Below are 19,657 nucleotides of genomic sequence, written 5' to 3'. Positions count from 1 at the left end.
TGTTGCTTATTTTCCATAAGGTGACATGATTTAATGAGGTGCAATAAATAAGATGAACAATATACAAGTATTTACATGTAGAATTTAAACAAGATTCAGTAATGTAAACAGCTTAGAGGTATTTTCTTTATATATTTATATATAGCTGACCAATGGTTTTGACAAAAAGGATGCAACGTCTCTTAAAATGCCTAAAAACATTTGTTTATGCAGCTTGATTAGTTTTTTTATGTTTAGAATGGTACCTGACAGCTGGCCGTAGAAAAAGGTCCGATGTTAAACTGCAGAATTACTTTGGAAACTCAAGTTTCAAAGTTAAATAGTAAATATTTCATTATTTCATCTTATTACAGAGATTTGTTTGACTGAATTAGCAGTTTCCTCTATTTTGAAGCTGGCTCAGAGTTGATCTGATTGGATGCTTCAGGATTGTACATCTGCTTATGCTGCTTCTTTGAAATCAATGTCAACCGATGCCCATATGTTAAGATCAAGCTTTGATTAGTCATATACATTTCTCTATAGAGTGGAGTGTAACCAGGTTCATGCTCTTCCCACGCAAGTAGTTTCAGTGACATCTGACTACATTCGCCTACACCATGCTTTGTCCTCAGTTTGGAGATGGCATCTGGCTCATCTCCTTATGGTCTCCAGAGTTGAAGGTCTACCATGAGTCCCTCTGTCAAAAAGCAGCAGTTTTCACTTCTCAGTCTTTCGTTGTGAAGGGAGAGCGCCCCCTAGATATCAGTGGCAGCCACAGGCTCGCACCACCATATTCTTGTACTTCTTTAGAATGACATTGGAGTTGTCGTCAAAGTAGAGCACCGAGATAGCGTTCAGCTTCGTGGGTGCACAGCAGGGCTTGGGAACGTTCTCCGGGTTCATCAGGTGAACCTACGAGATACCAATCAATGTTATTGTATGTTTCAGTTGTATCGCATGTTGGCTTTCAACACATCATCCTTAACCTTAAAGCTGTTAATACGTCATTGACATAGCAGACCACTTCTGTCAGGTACTTTGTGAGCTGCGAAATGGACAACGGTAACCTGTATCCGAAGTGAAGACAGATGTGGCAGAATTCACAGAGCACATTAAAATGCTCAGAAACCAGTCCCTTTAATGGCACATGATTCACAGCAGACGGATGCCGACGTTAAACAGGATAGGAAATATAGCGCTGAAGTCAAGCCTATGGCCATAACGCAACTGGTGGAAACCTCTGGAGGAAAACCGTCATTTTATCCAAGCGATAATATTCAGCTGTACAAACAGATGAAAGAATGGGACGAGCCTCTCACCAGCGTCTGGACGATGGCATGGTTGGTGGCATTCATGTGGGCGTTGAGAGGGAACGAGCACTCTCCATCGCAGTAGTTGGCAGCATAGCCCTCAGGAGCAATGATCCAATCCTAATGAAAAATGAGACAGAAGCAGCGATCTGGGCTGACTTGGGTTCACTCGGCAGTTGCCGCCAGCCTGACATGTTCATCCCATGAGCCACCAGCAGCTACTCTCCACACCGCATCTCCATTAATAAGTTGCTGTAATCAGGAAAAACAACTGTCCTGCACCTGCAAGCGGCAACCCCTTTGCATTCCACATTCCCAGGATCCATTATAAACAGTGTTTTTCCTGATCCTGGCAGGCCCCGAGCAGCAGTCTTCCCCACTGAGTCATGCTCCTGCAAAGTGCAGCCAGTAGCACCGATGACAAGGATGATGGCTGTTACAGAAATCCGCCACCTCCCCTAGCGGCCACAATGGCACAGCGAGTTCAACTGTGGCCAGGAAGGCCCTGCTTACACCACCCCCCACCCTCCTAAACTCCCTGTTAAAGCATATTGTGCTTGTCTCCTTTCATTAAAGACTTCAAGACCCACATGGGGGACCTCTCAAATCCAAAAGAGGTCAGACTGAGTCAACATTTGCTGTTATGCGCCTGAGAGACCCTTCCGGGACCTTCTTCGTCTTCCAAGGGGCCTCATACTGTTTGGGTAGTTCAACAAGACTGAACACCAGCTGTCCCAGAGAATGGATCACTGCAGAAATTGCAAAACTGCTTTATAAACTTTGTGGTAAGCAGGGTTGCTTAATGAGCATAATTCTCACCATCACAGTGCATCTGTGTTGGCAGTCCTCCTCTAGATGTCAGTGCTGTCTTATTACAATGTAATTGCTTACAGGAAACAGTAACATTCTTTCCCTTCGCTAACTAGTGATGGCATACTCGCAGGAGTGGCCTCAGGGCCGGCACACTGAAGAGTCCAAACAGGACCCATGATATTGCTACATCCCGCTTTTGATTGGAAAACGATTCCCAGAATTAAATTATACACAGAGAGTCATAGTTAACATACAGGTTCAGCGTCCTAAATATGTACCACATCGGTCAAAATGGCACAGAATGAGCTGCCCTCCCGCCTCTGACACATTATGGCCATTGCCAGGTACATCAGGTTTCATTTGGGATGTGACTCCTCCCCAAGGCACCAATACCCCCTTACCTGCCACCCAAGCTCCCGGAAGCTGACATAAAGCTCGTGCTTTTTGCAGGCCGTCTTCTGGTCGCTGCTGTTATAGTCTGCATAGAGGAGCACAAACAGAGTGGCTTGCTGTTAGCTACCTTCCCCAATCCTGCAGCTTCCTACACATCTGGACAGCAGCATATACAGGATTCCCTTGTTTGATCCACTTACTCTGTGCTATTTACCTTCAATTCCTTCTCCTGATTCTTGCCCCTCATTTGAGCAGCAACTCATGTTAGGATGTCGGTAGAAGGTAAGAATTTTAATTAGCTCATCGCTGGCATTGAAATAACTCCAGAAGTAAATGGCTGACTCAGTATTTCCACTGACGCTCGTATACACCCCACTACGCATTTACTTCTGTTCATGCCTAGTAACAAAGACCCACAGAGAGCTATGATATCAGCACGGGGTGGAATCACTTCCTGAGTTGGTACCCCACCCAGAGGACTACTCCGGCCTCACAGCTGGGCAGCCTGCCTGATTCCTGGTAAGGGTAGGCAGCAAGAACCTGACATCACATCTCTACGCCCTGCCGTACACCTTCACTAAATCCTGAGCCAGTCGTCCAGAAACACTCAAAATCGCAAAACAGACTTAGTTCCACAAAGAGCCTGAGAATCAAATGAATGAATGATAACAATTGTACTTGCTTTTAACTGACCAAATTAATTTATGCTGTCAACGGGCATGTGTAGCTTGAGCAGCGATGTTCCTGTGCTCTAACCTGCCTCTTGCTTGTCAGTGTGCAGTCTATAGAGACAGGGCAACCTCAGGTGCTTCCGTGAACTGCTGCCCTCAGTCCTTTCCTGTGCTGCTGAAGTTGGAGGTGGGGAGGGGGGCTCGCTCTGGGTTCCTCTAACTGATTTTTATGACCTGTCAAGGGGGGAAGGAGCTTTGTCCCTACGAGCTGTGCTCCCATACCCTTTTGGGGGGGGGGGGGGGGCTTTCTCAGGGTCAGACTGGCTTGACCCGCCTCCCGTTTCCTGCCACTCCTCGGCACCGGCTTGGGGATGTGTAAATATTTACAGAGATAAGGCCTTTCTGGAGGGGCCGTGAAGCTTTCCGCATCGGAGAGGCTTCCTCGGCAGCATTTCACATGAACACGTGACGGTGGAGGGCGGGAGAGGCCAGCGCTGCTCCGCACGGGGCCCCGGTAACAGGTCAAAAACCCACGTCTCTCACAAGCACCGCGATGCTGCTCGACCACTAACTAGATGTAGGGAAGACTGGTTTCTGCAGTCCCTGATGAACACCAACATTTTGCGGTGGGGGGCTCTTTAAATGGGAATAAAGGAAATATTTGCCAGAAGGCTTTGCTCAGTGCAAAGGCCACATTAGCTGTGTCCATAAACCACTCTTCCCTTGTGAGCTATATCCTGTCTGTAAAATTTACCGCCATACACCTTCTGTGCTTCATAGGCTCAGAGCACACTTTCAACCAGGAACACCTGGGCTCTTTAACAAATAAACACAGTTACCACTTAGCCGCATTTGGGCTTCGGTTATTTTTACATACAATGTTGCAGTGACTCATTAACAAGTCACTTTTCACTGCCAGTTAGGAAAAGGTTAGGAAAAGGTTGAGTGTATGGTGCTGAAGTTAGGTGGTTCCACAAAGTAGCTCCTCTTTGACCTGCAGCTGTTTCGCCTTCAAACTCAATGGTTCTTGAATTCTCTAAATACGAGACGCTGCCGGTAAATACCACTTTACAGGGACAATTACAAGGGAGGGCTCCTGACATGGTGGAGTCAGTCTGCTGGGGCAGGGAGCACAGAAGGCATACTGCTCTTCGTTGCGTAGCCAGGCTGAACCACAGAGCTCAGCAGAGAGCTCAGAGCTCCAGAGAGACTTGAAAGGGAATCTAACTGTGGTGTGCATGCATGTGATTTTTACTGGAGTTTATCTGCCTTCCTGTCTTTCATCACAGAGGTTATTAAACATCCTTCAGTGATCTGCAGTGTCTAATTATGCTAGCAGTAAACAAAAAGGGGGCTGGGAGGGGGAGAGATGAAAAAGTACAGCTGGGGAGAAGCATGTCATTACAACTCTCCGAGTGACACTCTGAGTGTGCTCCATCCTGATTCTACCAAGCGCTTAATGACTTGCTAGGGAAATTACAAGGTCCCAGACCAGGAGTGGACAGTCATTTAGTAACTGAGCGTGTATCGTGGCTCAAACTCCAAGTTACCCGTAGAGGTGTTAGTACTGTATGGCAGGTCAAACCCTGAGTTTCCCTTAGAGGTTTTAGTAATGTATCAGGAGTCATATGCAAGTTACCCTTAAAGGAATTAGCTGTGTATCTCTGGTCAAACCCCAAATTACCCTTAAAAGAGTTAGTGATGTATTAGGGACCATATCCGGGTTACCCTTAAAGGTCCTAGCACTGTATCCAGGGCCATGCCTGGCTTACCTTTAAAGGCCTTAGCTTTATTTCAAGAGTCGTACTTGGGTCATCCTTAAAGGTCTTTGCACTGTATTAAATGTCATACCCAGGATAGGGAGATATGGGAAGTGTGGGAGATGATCCCCCTGCCCATCACTGTTGGCTTTGCTGATATCAAAAGTCCCATATCACAGGAACGAAACAGACAAACTCCTACTTCTAATACAGATCGTCAATGAATGTTACATTCCCTGCTTTACAGAGATGTGGCTAGACCAATCTATCCTGTACTCGGCTATTACTCCTCCTAGACTCATTGTATTCAAGGCAGACCTGTCAAGCCATCTTTCCTTAAAATCCAAAGGCAAAACTTGCATCATGAACAATCTCTGGCGCAACACTGTTAATGTTCTAGATAAACACTGTTCTTCCAACAAGAATTCCTTTCTAATAGCAACAGTTATATTTACCCATAGTTTGCATTTGGTGTATTGAACAGCATCCATATTGCACTGCAAACAAATGCTGGTAAATGAGTCAGTCTGGTAAATGAGCACTCATATGACTTTTCTCTCCCCACTCCTCTTATTGCTATTCAAACATGACCTCACATCTCAGTACAACTCTGTCGAAATCATTATATATGTGGGTGAGATCATTGTCATTGATACCAATTAAACAGAGTCATTACCTGGTGTAGTAATAATCCCCTCTTACTCAACATCATCAACCCCCTACAGAAAATCATGCCTCACAATATTGGGAACCAAAACTCACTCAGTCCTTATGTAATCCAATAAAGAAACTCTAGTTAAATTTCCAGAACTTTGCTCCTCAATTGTGGCTTATTAACTGGCCCAAATCCTCCATCCACATCAATGGCCAACAAAGTGTGGCATCTCCATGCCTGCCTTTGCGCACAGGCCTGTAGATACACCTCACCCCCAAAACATCCCCTACGTGTCCATACTATCATCCAGGAATCCCTACTCACATATTTATTTTGTGTTCATTTTTGTGTGTGTGTGTGTGTGTGTGTGTATATATATATATATGACAAAGGCAAATGAAAAGACAAAGTTATTACAAAATGAGACGTATATACTTAAGGTTTTTTTTGCCTCATTTAATACACCTCTATATGGGCACCACTAGTTGCACGAAGCACATCAAGACGGTACTTCATTTCATGCCATGTTCGCTGTAGCATACCCTCCTCAATGGTGGCAATGGCATCAGTGATCCTCTACTTTAGATTAGTGATGTCCTGTACCTTTGTTTGCAATGTGATTAAAAACTTTGATAACCACTGAGTCCATAGAACAAATTTTTTAACATTTTTGAAATTGTAAAGACACTTTATGGACACCCTGTGTGTGTATGTGTGTGTGTGTGTGTATATATATATATATCCAGTCCTATCAGTTCACATTCAAATATCCACATTTACAGGTGACCAACCTGCCATGCTCAGACTCTTGGACGCCTCCTGTGGCTGTGTGGAGCGGTTGCGGTTCTGGTGGCGACGCTTGCTGATGGACCGTGTGGAGCGGACATGTGCCTCGCTCACCTTGAAAAAGGCCACCATAAAAGGTTGCTTCTCCAGTGCCCCACTGCGGCCCACTAGCCCCGCCTCCTCTGGCCTGAGGCTCCTCCCTGCTCAGCAGAACCAATCACAGAGGATGCCCTTCAGCATCTCCAGGGTGAACATCTTAAAGTTACAAAAGAGTGAACAGGCCTCACCACTGCTGGTCTCCACGCTGATCTGAAGGCCCATGTTGTGATGCGGACTCATCACCCATAGGTTACTGGTAGCCGTGATGTCAAACTCCAGCCAGCCCTCCTCTGCTGTCCACAGTGTCCGCGACTCAAGTAGGAAGAGATCCGCATCCCTGCAGGAGAGGCAACAAAAGCGCCTGATCTAACAGTATCAAGCGGTCGCTGTCCAGGGGCCTTGTATTCACAAGCACAAAGGGCAGCCCTGGGGAATGATTGGGCTACTGGAAAGAAAGGAAAGGAGCAAGCGACATCTGTGCTGTTTTACAGGGACCGGACAACACAGCACCCAAGGAGGCAGTCTCAACACATGGCCACTCATAGGGTGGGTCAGACTACCTTTCTGGAAGCTTCCTGCTCCATTATGAACAGTGTGTTCAAACTGTGTGAGCTGAACACAGAATTCTCACGGCAATGAGGAGAACCAATCAGAGCAATTAAGACCAGGGGCCATTTCGACAAACCAGGGCTTCCCGTGGAAGTCACAAGGTTCATTTTGGGTGAGGACAGGAGGATATCCAGGAGATGTGTTTAGCCGCACAGTTTCTGGTTCTCCTCTGCTCTCACTTTTTCTTTGAAAGACTGTCATGAACATTGGCAAAATCTTCTTTCCACCTTCACACTTGTGGCAGATGTCATTAGAATGCACCTCAAATGCATTTAATTTTTAACAGCAGATGTACGCCGACTGCATGTAAGTGACAGAATGACATTTTATGATTCCTTTGTGGTTTATGGCTAAACTAATAAAATGAACAATAAATTGCCTAATAATTTTACTTGGGTTCCCTGAGTGTTGTTTGGATGCTTGCTAAGGGCTCTCCTCACAGCAGACGCTTGCTGATTTCACCACGGTGTAGAAGAGCTTTTCTGCCGAGTCTCTGGCTACCATCAAGCAAAGTATTTGTTAAAGATCTAAAGGTGCGATCAGAGTGATTATAAGACTTTTACAGACTTGCAAAGAGTATGTCAGCCAGCACATCTGTAGCCCCAGCTTCTCAAGCATTCCCAACACAAAAATCAAGAGCGTAAGCAGAAATTCTCCGACAACGTCAACTATGCTATAATTTGTTTCCACAAAACCACGTCCTACAATAATATAGTCATTTGAAAAGCATGCCCCCTTTAATCTCCAGATATCTCTAAAAATAAAAGGCTCTTTATGCAAGGAGCACAGAACAGACTACTTACTATAAGGACAGAGGGAAGCAGTGAACAAACACCTCATGTACGCAATATTTCAGCAAAAAATAAATTTGATAAGGCCATGGGGTTCAAGCTTCTCAATATCTTTCATGAAATTAAATTCTTAACCTTGAACAGCCTCACTGGAACAGCCTCATTTTAATTTACAGCAGTAACTGGTCCTTTTGCTGGTTAAGAAAACGGCAGAAAAACATGACTGTTTGCAGTAAATCAACAGATATGGTGCCTCTTAAATTAGCAATTGTTTTCTAAAAGCAAAACAATCCCCACACCCTCCAGCTGCCCCTTCTGCCTGCATCTGTGCATGCTCTCACAATTCCATTGGCTGCCGAGGGGGGGGGGGGGGTATCTCTCCCATAATCCCATTGACTGCTGGGGGGTTATCCCTCCCATGATCCCACTGGATGCTGTGGAGATCTCTCTCCCATGATCCCATTGGCTGCCAGGGGGGGATATCTCTCCCATAATCCTCTTGGCTGCCAGGGGGATATCACCCTTATGATCCCATTGGCTGCTGGGGGTGATCTATCTCCTGTAATCCCATTAGCTACTGCAGGGATATCTTTCCTGTGATCTCTTTGACTGCCAGGGGGATATCTCTCCCATGATTCCATTGGCTGCCGGGGGGGATCTCAGTGAATGTCTGGCTGTGAATGTCTGACTGTGAATGTTTCACTGAGTGCCTCACTGTGAATGCCTGACAACTGTTGTCCAGGCTCACTTCTTTTTCTGCAGGACTATTTTTGAAGCCTTTAAGCAGTCATCTTAAAGAGTCAGTTCATCTTCAGCTGAAAGAGTCTTAACTGACTTCACTTTGCCAGGTCAAGGCCAAGAAAGTTTCATGTCACCAGACATGTGCTGTACCAAACGTGGAGTGACTGTGTCTGGTCCCCACAGAGACCACAGAGAGCTGGGTCTTCTGAGCCACATACGCTTTGACACTCTGTCTTGTTTTTGCATCCTGTTCGTTCTTTTGTTAGTCAAACCAAGAGGACAGGATGTTGTTGATGCCCATTGATTCCGCTCCAGAGTTCAGTTCTTTCCCCCCACATAACACCAGGAGCGTCAGGGATGTCAAGCAGAGGCCTCATTTCTCACTGTTCGCCCCCCATGTCCCCCACCCCCGGCAATAATACACATACTTTCCCTCTGTGTTCCACTGCTTTGTTCCATGTACTCACAGAAAGCTCTTCCTAAAGACTTCCTGGAGACCATAGTGTGTTTATGTTGTTTTGAAAGTGAGCATTTCCACGGGCCCTAATTTGACCTTTTATTCTATTTGTAACATACAAGCAAGTCAGAACATTAGTGTAACTGTAACACACGATCATGTGAGACTGGCAGAAAACCAATTTAATGTGACCCAGAAGACATAATCACACATATTACACATAAAGACCTTGGTGCACAGGCCTACCTGTCTTGGTGCTCTTGGACCACCTGGTAGATTGACAGCAGGAAGGTGCCATTCTCGTAGACCTGACTTGTGCATTCCTTGTAGATACGAAGCTCGGAGGCAGTCATGGCCTCCCCATCCGGGATCTGGGACAGATTGAACTTGAACGCCCTGAAGTGTCGCCGTTGTAGGGAGATCTCCATATCATGCTCTGCTATCCAAAGGCAAAGCAACAGGCACAGACATAAGTAAAGTCTGCATGTCACCCATACAATGAAGATGAATGGTGCTTCACCTATAGCACCCGTGATGCACTAACCCCCAGACAAATAAGAAATGAAATAACATGTCGCAACATAAACCCCTCTAATTAATGAACATCTTTAAACATCCATTAATAGTTTAGCGGCCTACACAATACTTAACTGTCTTCTCTGTTGTGTAGACCAAAATATGTTTGTTCACATATTTGACATTGATGACCCATGCACTGGGTCATCAATACAAACTAAAGAGCTTGTTGGTAAGAGGAAACCCATCTCAGGATGGGGGGGTGGCCAAGCACTGGTGTGAAGATTGCTCCTTGTGGTCCTTGCCAGTGATCCACAAAGAGGCAGAACTACCGTACACAGAGCCAGACATGGAGGGAATGAACCCACAGCATGCATGCTGCCATCACCATGGCAACCCAGAAAAACGCAACCAGACACTCACTGCAGCAAGACCATGTTTCCATCCTCTTTGGGATGGACCCAAAACTAGGGCCCTTCCTTCCAGGAGGAAATGAAATAGTGAAGTTGGGAGATGGATGGAGGGGGTGAGCGCAGAGTGACAATGAGCTTGGGGTAGCCGGAGTCCTTCAGTAGAGCTCTGCCCTTCCAGAGGCTGCTTCCAGCTACTCCTGGGCACATCTGGTGCTCATCAGTGTTGAAGTGCACTGTGGACATTCTCTTCACAACCTGCCTTCAATCAGTTGTCATCACTTTGTAACCTTGCCCCAACCATCAGCCATCCCTTCGTAACCCTCCTCCAATCAGCAGCCATCCCTTTATAACTCGCTCTCAATTAGCACTCACTTAGTGTCACTGTGCTCAGCATCCTTGACTAACCTATCCCTACATGCAAAAATGTTGTAGCCCCCTTACAGCACTATCCTGGTTCTAGGCCCTGCTGGCAGGCACCAGCTAGACAACATGCCTCGGTTTGTCCTGGCATCACAGCTTCGCATTCGCTTATGTCACCTTTCAACGGGAGCTCCCAAAATACCTTCACACATCAGTTCCCCTTGGAAACTTATCTGGCATCTGTTATGGTTATATGACAGACCCTGATATGTTCCCAGTTACATACTGACAAATCTGAAAATGACCAAAACTTGATTGCAAAGAATGATTATGAAGCTTCTGTGCTGTCAAAAATGCACAAGATATGCCTGACATGAGACATCATCTTGACAAGGGCTCTTTGTCCATCATGGAAAAAAATCTACTATCTGTTCATCACAGGCAGACCCGGCAATAGTTTGTGGTTTGTCTGATCTCTAACTCATGGAGCACTTAATTTTACAGAAACATTATAAGAGATGTTCGCAGATACAGAATAAATAACACACATCTATGTCCAACATCCGCGTCAGCGTCAGCAGCACCAAGTCATGAGATGCATGAGCTACTGACCGGTCATCTTCTTGATAGCACTCACAGCTGACTGGAGGTATTCCCCCTAAAATTAATTGATGCAAACTCAAGTGCTACTGATCTAAAAGACCATGCTATTCGATTTCATCATTTTTTACAGTGAAAACGAACACAGACAGCAGCATTAGTCAATCACAAGTGTCATGATGGCTGATTTCCCATTTGCTGGGACGGTAAAGGAAGAACATCCAAAAGAAGAATGGCAAGAAAAAAAAGCATAGCTGCTTGGCTAAACTAAATCAATTAAAGGAATATACAGTACAATCTTCTGTGATTCTGATGTCAGAAAGTCATTAGAGGAGATGTATCAACTGAGAGGATTCATCATGAGGGTGTGAGGATAAGTGCTTCTTTCAAAAAAGACAACGTCTGCCATCCACCTCAGACAAAGGTTGGCAGTGGACTGTTCAGGGTCAGACTGTGGGGCTCACCACCAAGCATGATGCATTGAGCCAATTGGTGAAACTGGCCTATGGAAGCACATGGCAGACATGAACATTGATGGCTTTACATGAGTCATTTCCAGGTGGGACTTCCTCATGTTCTCCTCATGTTCTTCTCTGAGCTGTGACTAACATCTTTACAGACGAGCAGGACCTGGCTGGCCTCTACAACTGGCAAGTGTGCCACTGTCACTCACAGGGGTCTGAAATGGGCACTGAGTCCAAGTGTCCAGGTTATAAGGACTGAAAAAGGCTAAGGGAGAAGTGTGGTCCTTCCTGGCCTGGCCCGGCACTCTCACGATCCCATCGCCAAGCAGTGGGCGGCCGGCTGCGGTCAGCGGTCAGAGCCGGCTAGCACATTAAATGTTTTCCATCGTATCCCTCGAGGGGCTTGGCGGTCGCCTGCATTTAATTCTTAAACCACATTTAGTCTATTCCACCCACCCACAACCGCGAAGAAAAACAACGACATTTTTCTTTGCTGGTTTCTGTGCCCCCCCCCCACCCCCAAAAAAGAGGCCGGGGGGTAAGACACACGCAAGCAGCAGAAACACAAGGTCAACTTGACCAACGTCGCAGCAACATAAGCCTCCTGCCTCTCAGAAGTCATCAGGGAGATGGCTGATTACTGGTGTTTGCAGATGGTTCACGGAATCACTGACCCCCCCATAACATCACTATGAATGATCCAGTGAATCATATACATTATGTTTTCATGTCACCGAAGTCTATGGTAAGTATCACATATTTGTTAACGGGGACAGGTTTGCATACTAAACATCAGCTCACCAGTGAAAGATGTGAGCCCATTTAAAAAGCATGAGTTAGACATGAGCCCAATGGGGCCACTGCCATCTTTGTGATTTAACCTTTTTCTCTCTGTCACTTGGACAGGAGACCATGGCTCAAGCTAAGCATCTTCGCAGCACTCGGAGGCAGAGATGAGAGCGAGGTCTCCAATGGTTAAGCTAATAAAAGCCACTACTGCCCAAGGCATGTCAAGAATTTAGATGTGTTTATGTAATTATACTCCAATACTCTCAGGCTCCTCAAATTTTTATCGTTCCATGAGGGACCCACTTGCACATCCCTACAGCTCAGTAACTAATTGCACTACTGTGAATAATTAAAGGTTTTGAAATCTTATTCCATATGATTTAATATGATTTAATTAGAGATCTTGAGGTTGCACAGGTCTCCTGGGCTTGGGGTCATTAACTCCAGCGGACAAAGTCCTAATATCACTTTGGGGAAAGAAGTAGGCAGTGGTCTGAAATGCTGGCAAAACACTACACTCAACACAGACAGGGAATCTGAGAAAACCCCAAACTTTGGTGTATACGGCTTGATTTCTTTACCATCCTGCCCAGCCACCTGAGAAGTGCCCCAGTACAAGGCCAGACACCATAGTCCTGCAGTTTTCAGCTGTTTTTGAATTGCTTTCCAGTTTTGTGTTGTTTGCATTGAAAAGCAAATCTGTGGGCTCCCTCTGATCTCCTTCACTGAGCTAGGAACTGAAATCAAAGTCAGGATATAAGAAGAATGACCAGCATGGGAATAGGTCATTTACTGAAAGAAGACCTCATGAAAGTCCTATGACCCTGTTCAGGAGAAGTGGTAGGAAGATGGATGGATGGGCTTTCTGAAGGACTGTATCATTCCACAGGCTTAGGGCTGGGGAAAAACCTGCTATGGTGATAACAAGGAGGTGTTGCCAAAAGCAGAGGTTGGTTTAAAAACTGAGCAGTAGAGGAGTGGCTTACTAGATATTTCATAGCATTTAGCTATGAGCTCATAGCATGAGCTTCCCTCATATAAGAAGGGCCACTTTTTAAAACATCACAGAAGCACTGCTCCATGCAAAGTGCTGACTGATGCTTTCATGCTTGACCTGGATTACCAGAAACCTACTGTGCAATCTTGGATGCACCTCATTTCCCTCACCCCCCCCCCCCCCCCCAAATGGATGTATCACCGTTTTTCAACCAAAGATTACAATGGACCTTTTCTTCCACTCAGCTTTGCAGAATGCCATTGGCCAGAAAGACCAAAGATGGAGACCAATGGTGTGTATAGACCTGCTAGAATAATCTGGAATCTGCTGCAGCAGGTGTGTGCTGGGACAGCCAACTGGGCAAAGAGCAGTCAGATTTAAAGGAGGAAACCCATGTCGGGGGCGGCAGATGGATTTCTCCTGAGGGATCTGATAAATAAGGAAAAAATATCTCTGAAGAGGGAAGCACAGCTGTTTCCAAAGAAGAAATCAAAATATTGGTGGTGCACATTCCAGGGCTTTGAGGTGGAGGGACACTCTCTCTCTCCAGCTCGCTCTACCTTTCCATCAGCACTTGTGTTGGACCTTGGAGTCAAACAAACTTTTCACTGCAGTGTTAAATCCTACGCTGGATTCTGGTAAAAAGACTATCAGCGCATCAGAGTAGAGGAGATACCACACCAGTCACGTACACTAATCACGGACAGACTATGATTAATATGAGAAGCCAGCCTGCCCGCTGGACTGTATTTTAAGCTAAGACGATGACAAATGAGTACTTGTGGATGAAGGCAGAGGGTCTGCAGAGCTGATGCACTTCTTAGCTCAGCCCTCCTATTTCTGCACATTCTTTCCATGTGTGAACAATGGGAGCTGCTTATAGTCAGACTAAGGACAAATGGGACATACTGACCATTAGAAACCTGACATGAGGAGCATTTGAAACAGGAGGTTCGGGCAAATCACTTACCGGCACCACCACCTTCGACCCACACAAGCCATCTCCTGACCAGATCACTGAGCTTCTACATTAGTCAGCAGGCTTCTGTTTCTCAGACAGCTCCTCCTGTGATGCTTACTGGGGAGAGACCCCAGAATAGGGCTGATGTGATTCGGGCTTCCTATCTAATCCAAATCAATCAAATTCATCAAAGATGGGGGTCATTCTCATGGTGGTCATTCTCATGGTGGTCATTCTCATGGTGGTCATTCTCTGGAAAGCAAAAGCAGTGCCTGCTTCTACCAATCCCAACCATTAGATTAAAGACAACTGCACCTAAAGCTTTAACATGGATATTTTCTTCACACAAATTCTTGTGGCTTTCACCCTCTGATGTTGTCATGCCCTGCATTTTTCCTTCTGCAAAGTAAGAATTTATTCCGAGACATGCAGCAAAGTCTCTAAACATTGTCCTGCCTGTAAGGCATGCACCCACAGCCCCCCAATGGAGAAAACCATTCAAACACAGCTGTTTCACATACCTGTATCCCTGTCATGTTGATTCAAGGCACCCAACATCCATGGCAAGGACACAACCATAACTTTTTGAGGGAGAAGCCATAAAACCAGACTACAGCGAGTGGGGCTGGCAGCAAGGCAATCATTCCCACAGCTCACGGCCCACTGGGATTCTGGGTAAGTGATGTTGTCTGGGCCTGAAGGGCCATATACCCGAGGTTAAAGTGTTCCATAGTTGGAAAGATAATAATGTTTTATATTCATGTATGTACTTTATCTGGCATCCCATCCAGGGTGTTCCCTGCGCTTCCTGGGATAGGCTTACTGAGATCCTACACCGGATATGTGGTTCAAATGTGGATGGATGTCCAGTTCATATCAAATCTATATGATACAATAATGAAGGCTAGCATGAACGTATAGGGTGTGAGCAAAGAAGCTGCACTTTTCTTCCCAGAGGCCCACTGGGGTTCTCCTAGTCCTGCACCCAACTCCCTAAAATGGCTGGGTCCAGCACTGCAACCCGATTCATCCAGGAGTGCCAGCCTACTCTCCTCTGATGAACAAGGCCCTTCTCTTATCTGGCACAGCCACAGCTCAGACAAACACACACACACACACACACACACACATGCAGACATGCAGGCACGCACACAGCCTGGCTCCTGATAATCCCCACAAACAAGAAGCGTGGGCTTCCGAGGGTGCTGAGGAGGGACGCGTGATGAATTCGCAGCATGGGCGAGAGGCCGATCGGGAGGCCAGGATGCCCTCATTGCGAAACAGCCCAGCATGCAGAACGTGATGCTTGGGATGCGATGCGCGTGACAGATAAAGACACGAAGGCCTGTAATCAGATGTTCTGCTGCCGGTATCTGCACGCTCGTCACATCTGACTACCCATCACAGGGTCCCCAGTGTCACGCTTGCCCTGCCACCCAGCCAAGTGACGCAGGCCGAGGACACGTGGGGTCCTCAGGGATCCATAGCAGAGCTGGAGAGCCACGGAGCTCAGAGCTCTCAGGGCTCCGCAGCCCATTTATGGATGTAACCAAAGAAAGGCGTGACCCATGACCTCACAGCTGGCCGAGTCGTCACTCGGGCAGGAAGGTAAACACTTACACTTTACATCGTATGTCACCAATTTAAATTCCTTTATATAATACACGTGGACATGGTCCACAGAGAAACATGGGTCAGAAGTCCAGTTTTTACAAATCAAGTAACAGCACCAACCTCATCTTTGTTAAAATAAATAAATAAATCAAGTTCAGGTGAGCAGATGCGGTGCATCTAATGCATTTTCCTCTTCACCTCAGTACCCGAACCATCATTTAGAATAAGCCTTTTATTTCATTTTGTGGGACGGCATGTCTCGAATTCCTTTCTTAACTTCTGCAGAGAGCGATGCAAAACACAGGGCTAATATTATGCCCCTTTGTCTGCTGTCCACAGGAAGTATTTCTGATGGGATAAAGTGCTTTACACCTAAGCTTCTCCATCAGACAATTAAGTCTTTGATCATAGCCTGTTAATTATTCGCTCCAGCTGGAGTTTTGGGACACATTTTGCTGCCAATATAAATAGCTTACCCAAAGATTTAGCACTCCGAAATCCAGCTACAGAAAAAGACAAGGGTTCCAAATAATCCAGGATTGTCCAGACCCTGGCTAATCTTCTAGAAGCACCCCCTCCATCTCAGCTTTCCTTCTTGCCCCCATAACTACCCACTCCAGGCAGTGGTAAAGTTGCAGAAAACAACACTGAGGAACAGAGGTGCAAACTCACAGGTGCCAAGAATCACAACTGTGGTTAAGGATGAGAAACTACACCTTGAAGATCGACTCATGCCCCTGGGCTCTCTGCTATCTTCTTGATCAAGGCGCTTAACCTGAATTGCTCCAAGGAAATTCCCAGCCGTATAAATGGGGAATGCTGGTTTGATCATACACAACAAGGTAAACTCCCATGGTCAGTCCCCCAGCCGGTGAGCTTACTGACTCACTACTACACTGTAAGTTATGATTTGTCAGTTTTTGCCATTTTTAATCATTAAAGCAATTTCACTGGCTGCCCGATAGATGCAAGGAAATGCATTCACAGATTAAAGCAGACACTCCTAGCCGACACACTTTCCTTCAGGGAAGCTTGAGAGACAATAGCACTGAGAACAGTTCAGATGTTGAGTCTAAATTGCGAGTGCTGTGGCCACTTGGATTCTGAGAGAATGGGAGTCTGAAGGCTGCGGTTTGTGGTCACGGTTAATTTACTGTACTGTGTTAATTAGAACCCAAAACAAGACCAGTTTGGGCACGTCGAGCATCAAAGAGCAGCTACAGTGAGCGCTGAGTGTGTTCCACCTCTGAGGCATGCGGAGGACAGCCAGCAATGGGGGAAGGCAGAGAACGGCAGCTTCAGCGGTGTGGTTGGTAGGTGGAAGCTGAACAGAGGCAGTTCCATGCAGAATAAAGATCTCTTAAATGCCCCTTTTACTTATGATAAGCAATGCAGTAATGCCTGAATATATGGCAAGACAGATGTGCAAGGGTGATTTGGTTAAAGTGCCCAATCTCAAACGGATTCCGCTGTGACTTCACCTGCCAACCCTGTTACAAGTCGGCAAGCTTCCCACCATAATCCCTCCTGCCTAGTTTCCCAAAGCCATTCTCTACTGGGGATTTATGGACAAGCATCAATATATTGCAAACAGAATCACTTTGGTCAGGCCAAGTGGACACAGATGTCCATCTCTTACACATGAAGGTGTTCTTATTATGAAAAAAAAAATTCCTCTGTTGACACACAGTTGTGTAGCGCAGAATTACCTCCACAGATGGAGACTCTTGGCCCGGCTAACATTAATTACTATTACATTCAAGGAAATGTGCGTCTCCAGGTTTCTCCAGGACTCTGTGTTCTACTAGGGAGATAGAAAGTAACCCAATCTGGGGTACATTCAGTCTCGGGGAGCTGTGAAATCCAGTCCTGCGCTGCTCCATTAACCAGACCCACAGATGTGCAGCATCCTTAAAGATCAACATGCTCATTACGCAGAGGCAGAAAAATACTCATATTCACACCATAACCACTGCTAGTCAGCATTTATTATCATTACAATGGAAACCAGTAAAGCAATTAAAATATCAATATGCATAGCAGAAACAATCCCACAGTTTTTCTGTCTAATATTAATATTTTCCCTGGGACAGTTCACGGTGTTCCCATACAGAGCACTGTGTCAGAATACCGCCGAAGCGCAGTACCACTGATCAACGTGTCTGGCAAAATCTCTTGTTTATCTTCGTTCACTCTGTTTAGACTGCTTTTATAAACACTTCAGCTGCAAATGGAGGGAATAGCAATGCCCTTTCATAGCTGACCTATGATTAAAGCATTCGTTAACCATTCATACCAAAATCGCAAATAAATAGTAAAACAACAGAGGAAAAAAAACAATAGCCAATTTACACAGATATCCACGGCAGGTATTGTTAGCTGAATGCCAAGAATAGCTTTGTCTTAATATTAGCTTGAGATTTGCGTATTTATTTTGGTGTGGAATTGTTTTTCCATCTCCCTGCAGGGCCATAAATCAAAGCGCTGATTGCAAAATACTCTGAAATTTGTACAGTTTAGACATTTTCCCCCAGTGGGCGTACAGTGAAAATAAAAAGAATTCTCTGTCTATTCCCACCACCTGTGCTGAGAGGCGCTGGATGCTGACAGACCCCTCCAAAGGTTTCTCTCAACCTGAATCAAATCCCAGTAGGAAGCAGGACCACTAATCACACCTAAAGTGACTCTGTCCCTGAGCATCAATCCTCGTGTTCAAACGCAGAATTTCGCCGGTTATTTATAATAATGAATGAACTCCAGTTTCATTCTAGGTGAACTAATCCAGCCAGGTGCTACATTTTACTCGTTAATTTCCTCATTACACACGATAATGGTAAAGAAGAATAAAAACACGGAGGGAGTCCACTGCCTCACCCAGACTGACGAAACTCATGACCATGTCGGCGTCGCTCAGGAAGGCGCTGTCCTGCGCGCTGGCTAGGGGAGGTCCCTCGGTGGCCAGCACGAATCTGTGAGGGTTTGGAACCTCCTCCTCCTCCGAGATGGTGTTGTAGAGGTCCAGCATGAACAGTGGGGCAGAGTTGAACTTGCTGTGGGACACATGCGGTCGGGGCCGCTGGGGCAGCCCCAGGATGGACAGAATCTCTTTCTGCATCTCCCGCTTCTCGGAGATGCGCAGTCTCCGCTGGATGAAGTTCGACTGCACCTCACTATTCCCGTCAAACAGATAGTGGCTGCATCCTATAAATAACACGTAGCATGAACCCCAGAGCCAGCCCCGGAGAGCCAGAGAGAAGCTTATCATGGTATGTGCACGTATCTCCAGGTCTTTATTCGGTTATGAATGAGACGCGCTGCTCAGCGTCGAAATGAAGCCCATACAGTGTCTCCCTCACGCCATATGAAAGCTCATCCAGAGCTAAAGCCGCTGAAAGTCGCGCCGTGAACTTCGTCGTCCTTAATCTCCATTAAATGGGACTTTTCTGCCGCCAAGAAAAGCGCACTTCACGGCGGCGTACCGCTCCGTCGATCCAGCGCTCCTCTACTTGACAGACGAGCAAAGCGCACTTCAGGGCTGCGGTACCGCTCCGGCGAGCCCGAACTCTTCTACCCGGCAGATTTCATCAAACAGTAAAGTTGTCAGACGGAGTAAAATAAACCGTGATGAAGTAAACATCTTATTATCGGGCGGTTAGTCGTTCACAGGCGGCATTGAATCTGTTTCGAAGCAGCGAAGTTCAGCTCTTCTGCTCCCGCTTCGGACTGTCTGGAGCGCTCGCGGCGCAGGTACTAAAGCGCGTGCATCCGCCGCAAACACGCCCCGTCCCGTGCGGTCCGGCCCGCGCGCTCGGAGGAGGGGCTTTCGGGGCAATGTCAGGTGGACAAACACACACACACACACACACACACACACAC

The 19,657-nt window shown here is 46.3% G+C and overlaps 1 protein-coding gene across 2 annotated transcripts; it reads right to left on the bottom strand.

Annotated features, from left to right (window-relative positions):
* Positions 1 to 2: 2 nt before the first annotated feature.
* On the bottom strand, positions 3 to 19,579 carry bmp6 (bone morphogenetic protein 6). 2 transcript variants are annotated; one of them, XM_023805939.2, is made up of 7 exons: positions 18,656 to 19,579; positions 9,314 to 9,506; positions 6,658 to 6,806; positions 6,376 to 6,570; positions 2,507 to 2,583; positions 1,302 to 1,412; positions 3 to 894 (listed from the first exon to the last, which is right to left on the bottom strand). In XM_023805939.2, the coding sequence occupies exons 1-7, from the start codon at positions 19,044 to 19,046 to the stop codon at positions 745 to 747; spliced, it is 1,266 nt and encodes a 421-aa protein (XP_023661707.1). In that variant the 5' UTR covers positions 19,047 to 19,579; the 3' UTR covers positions 3 to 744. The 2 variants fall into 2 exon arrangements, with proteins under 2 accessions (XP_023661707.1, XP_023661708.1); XM_023805940.2 differs by having other exon boundaries at positions 9,314 to 9,503.
* Positions 19,580 to 19,657: the final 78 nt, after the last annotated feature.

The sequence above is a fragment of the Paramormyrops kingsleyae genome, chromosome 1, assembly GCF_048594095.1.
Source record: "Paramormyrops kingsleyae isolate MSU_618 chromosome 1, PKINGS_0.4, whole genome shotgun sequence".
NCBI classification, from domain to species: Eukaryota; Metazoa; Chordata; class Actinopteri; order Osteoglossiformes; family Mormyridae; genus Paramormyrops; species Paramormyrops kingsleyae.
The sequence above is the reverse complement of the archived record's forward strand: the minus strand, read 5'-3'. Positions and strand labels throughout refer to the sequence as shown.

Excerpts from the sequence above, each read along its gene's own strand:
- bmp6 (XM_023805939.2), bottom strand. The coding sequence starts at position 19,046 with ATGATAAGCTTCTCTCTGGCTCTCCGGGGCTGGCTCTGGGGTTCATGC. Across the intron at positions 6,571-6,657 it reads CAGCGTGGAGACCAGCAGTG|GGAGGAGCCTCAGGCCAGAG; the intron begins GTGAGGCCTGTT and ends TCTGCTGAGCAG. Across the intron at positions 1,413-2,506 it reads TCCGGGAGCTTGGGTGGCAG|GATTGGATCATTGCTCCTGA; the intron begins GTAAGGGGGTAT and ends ATTTTTCATTAG.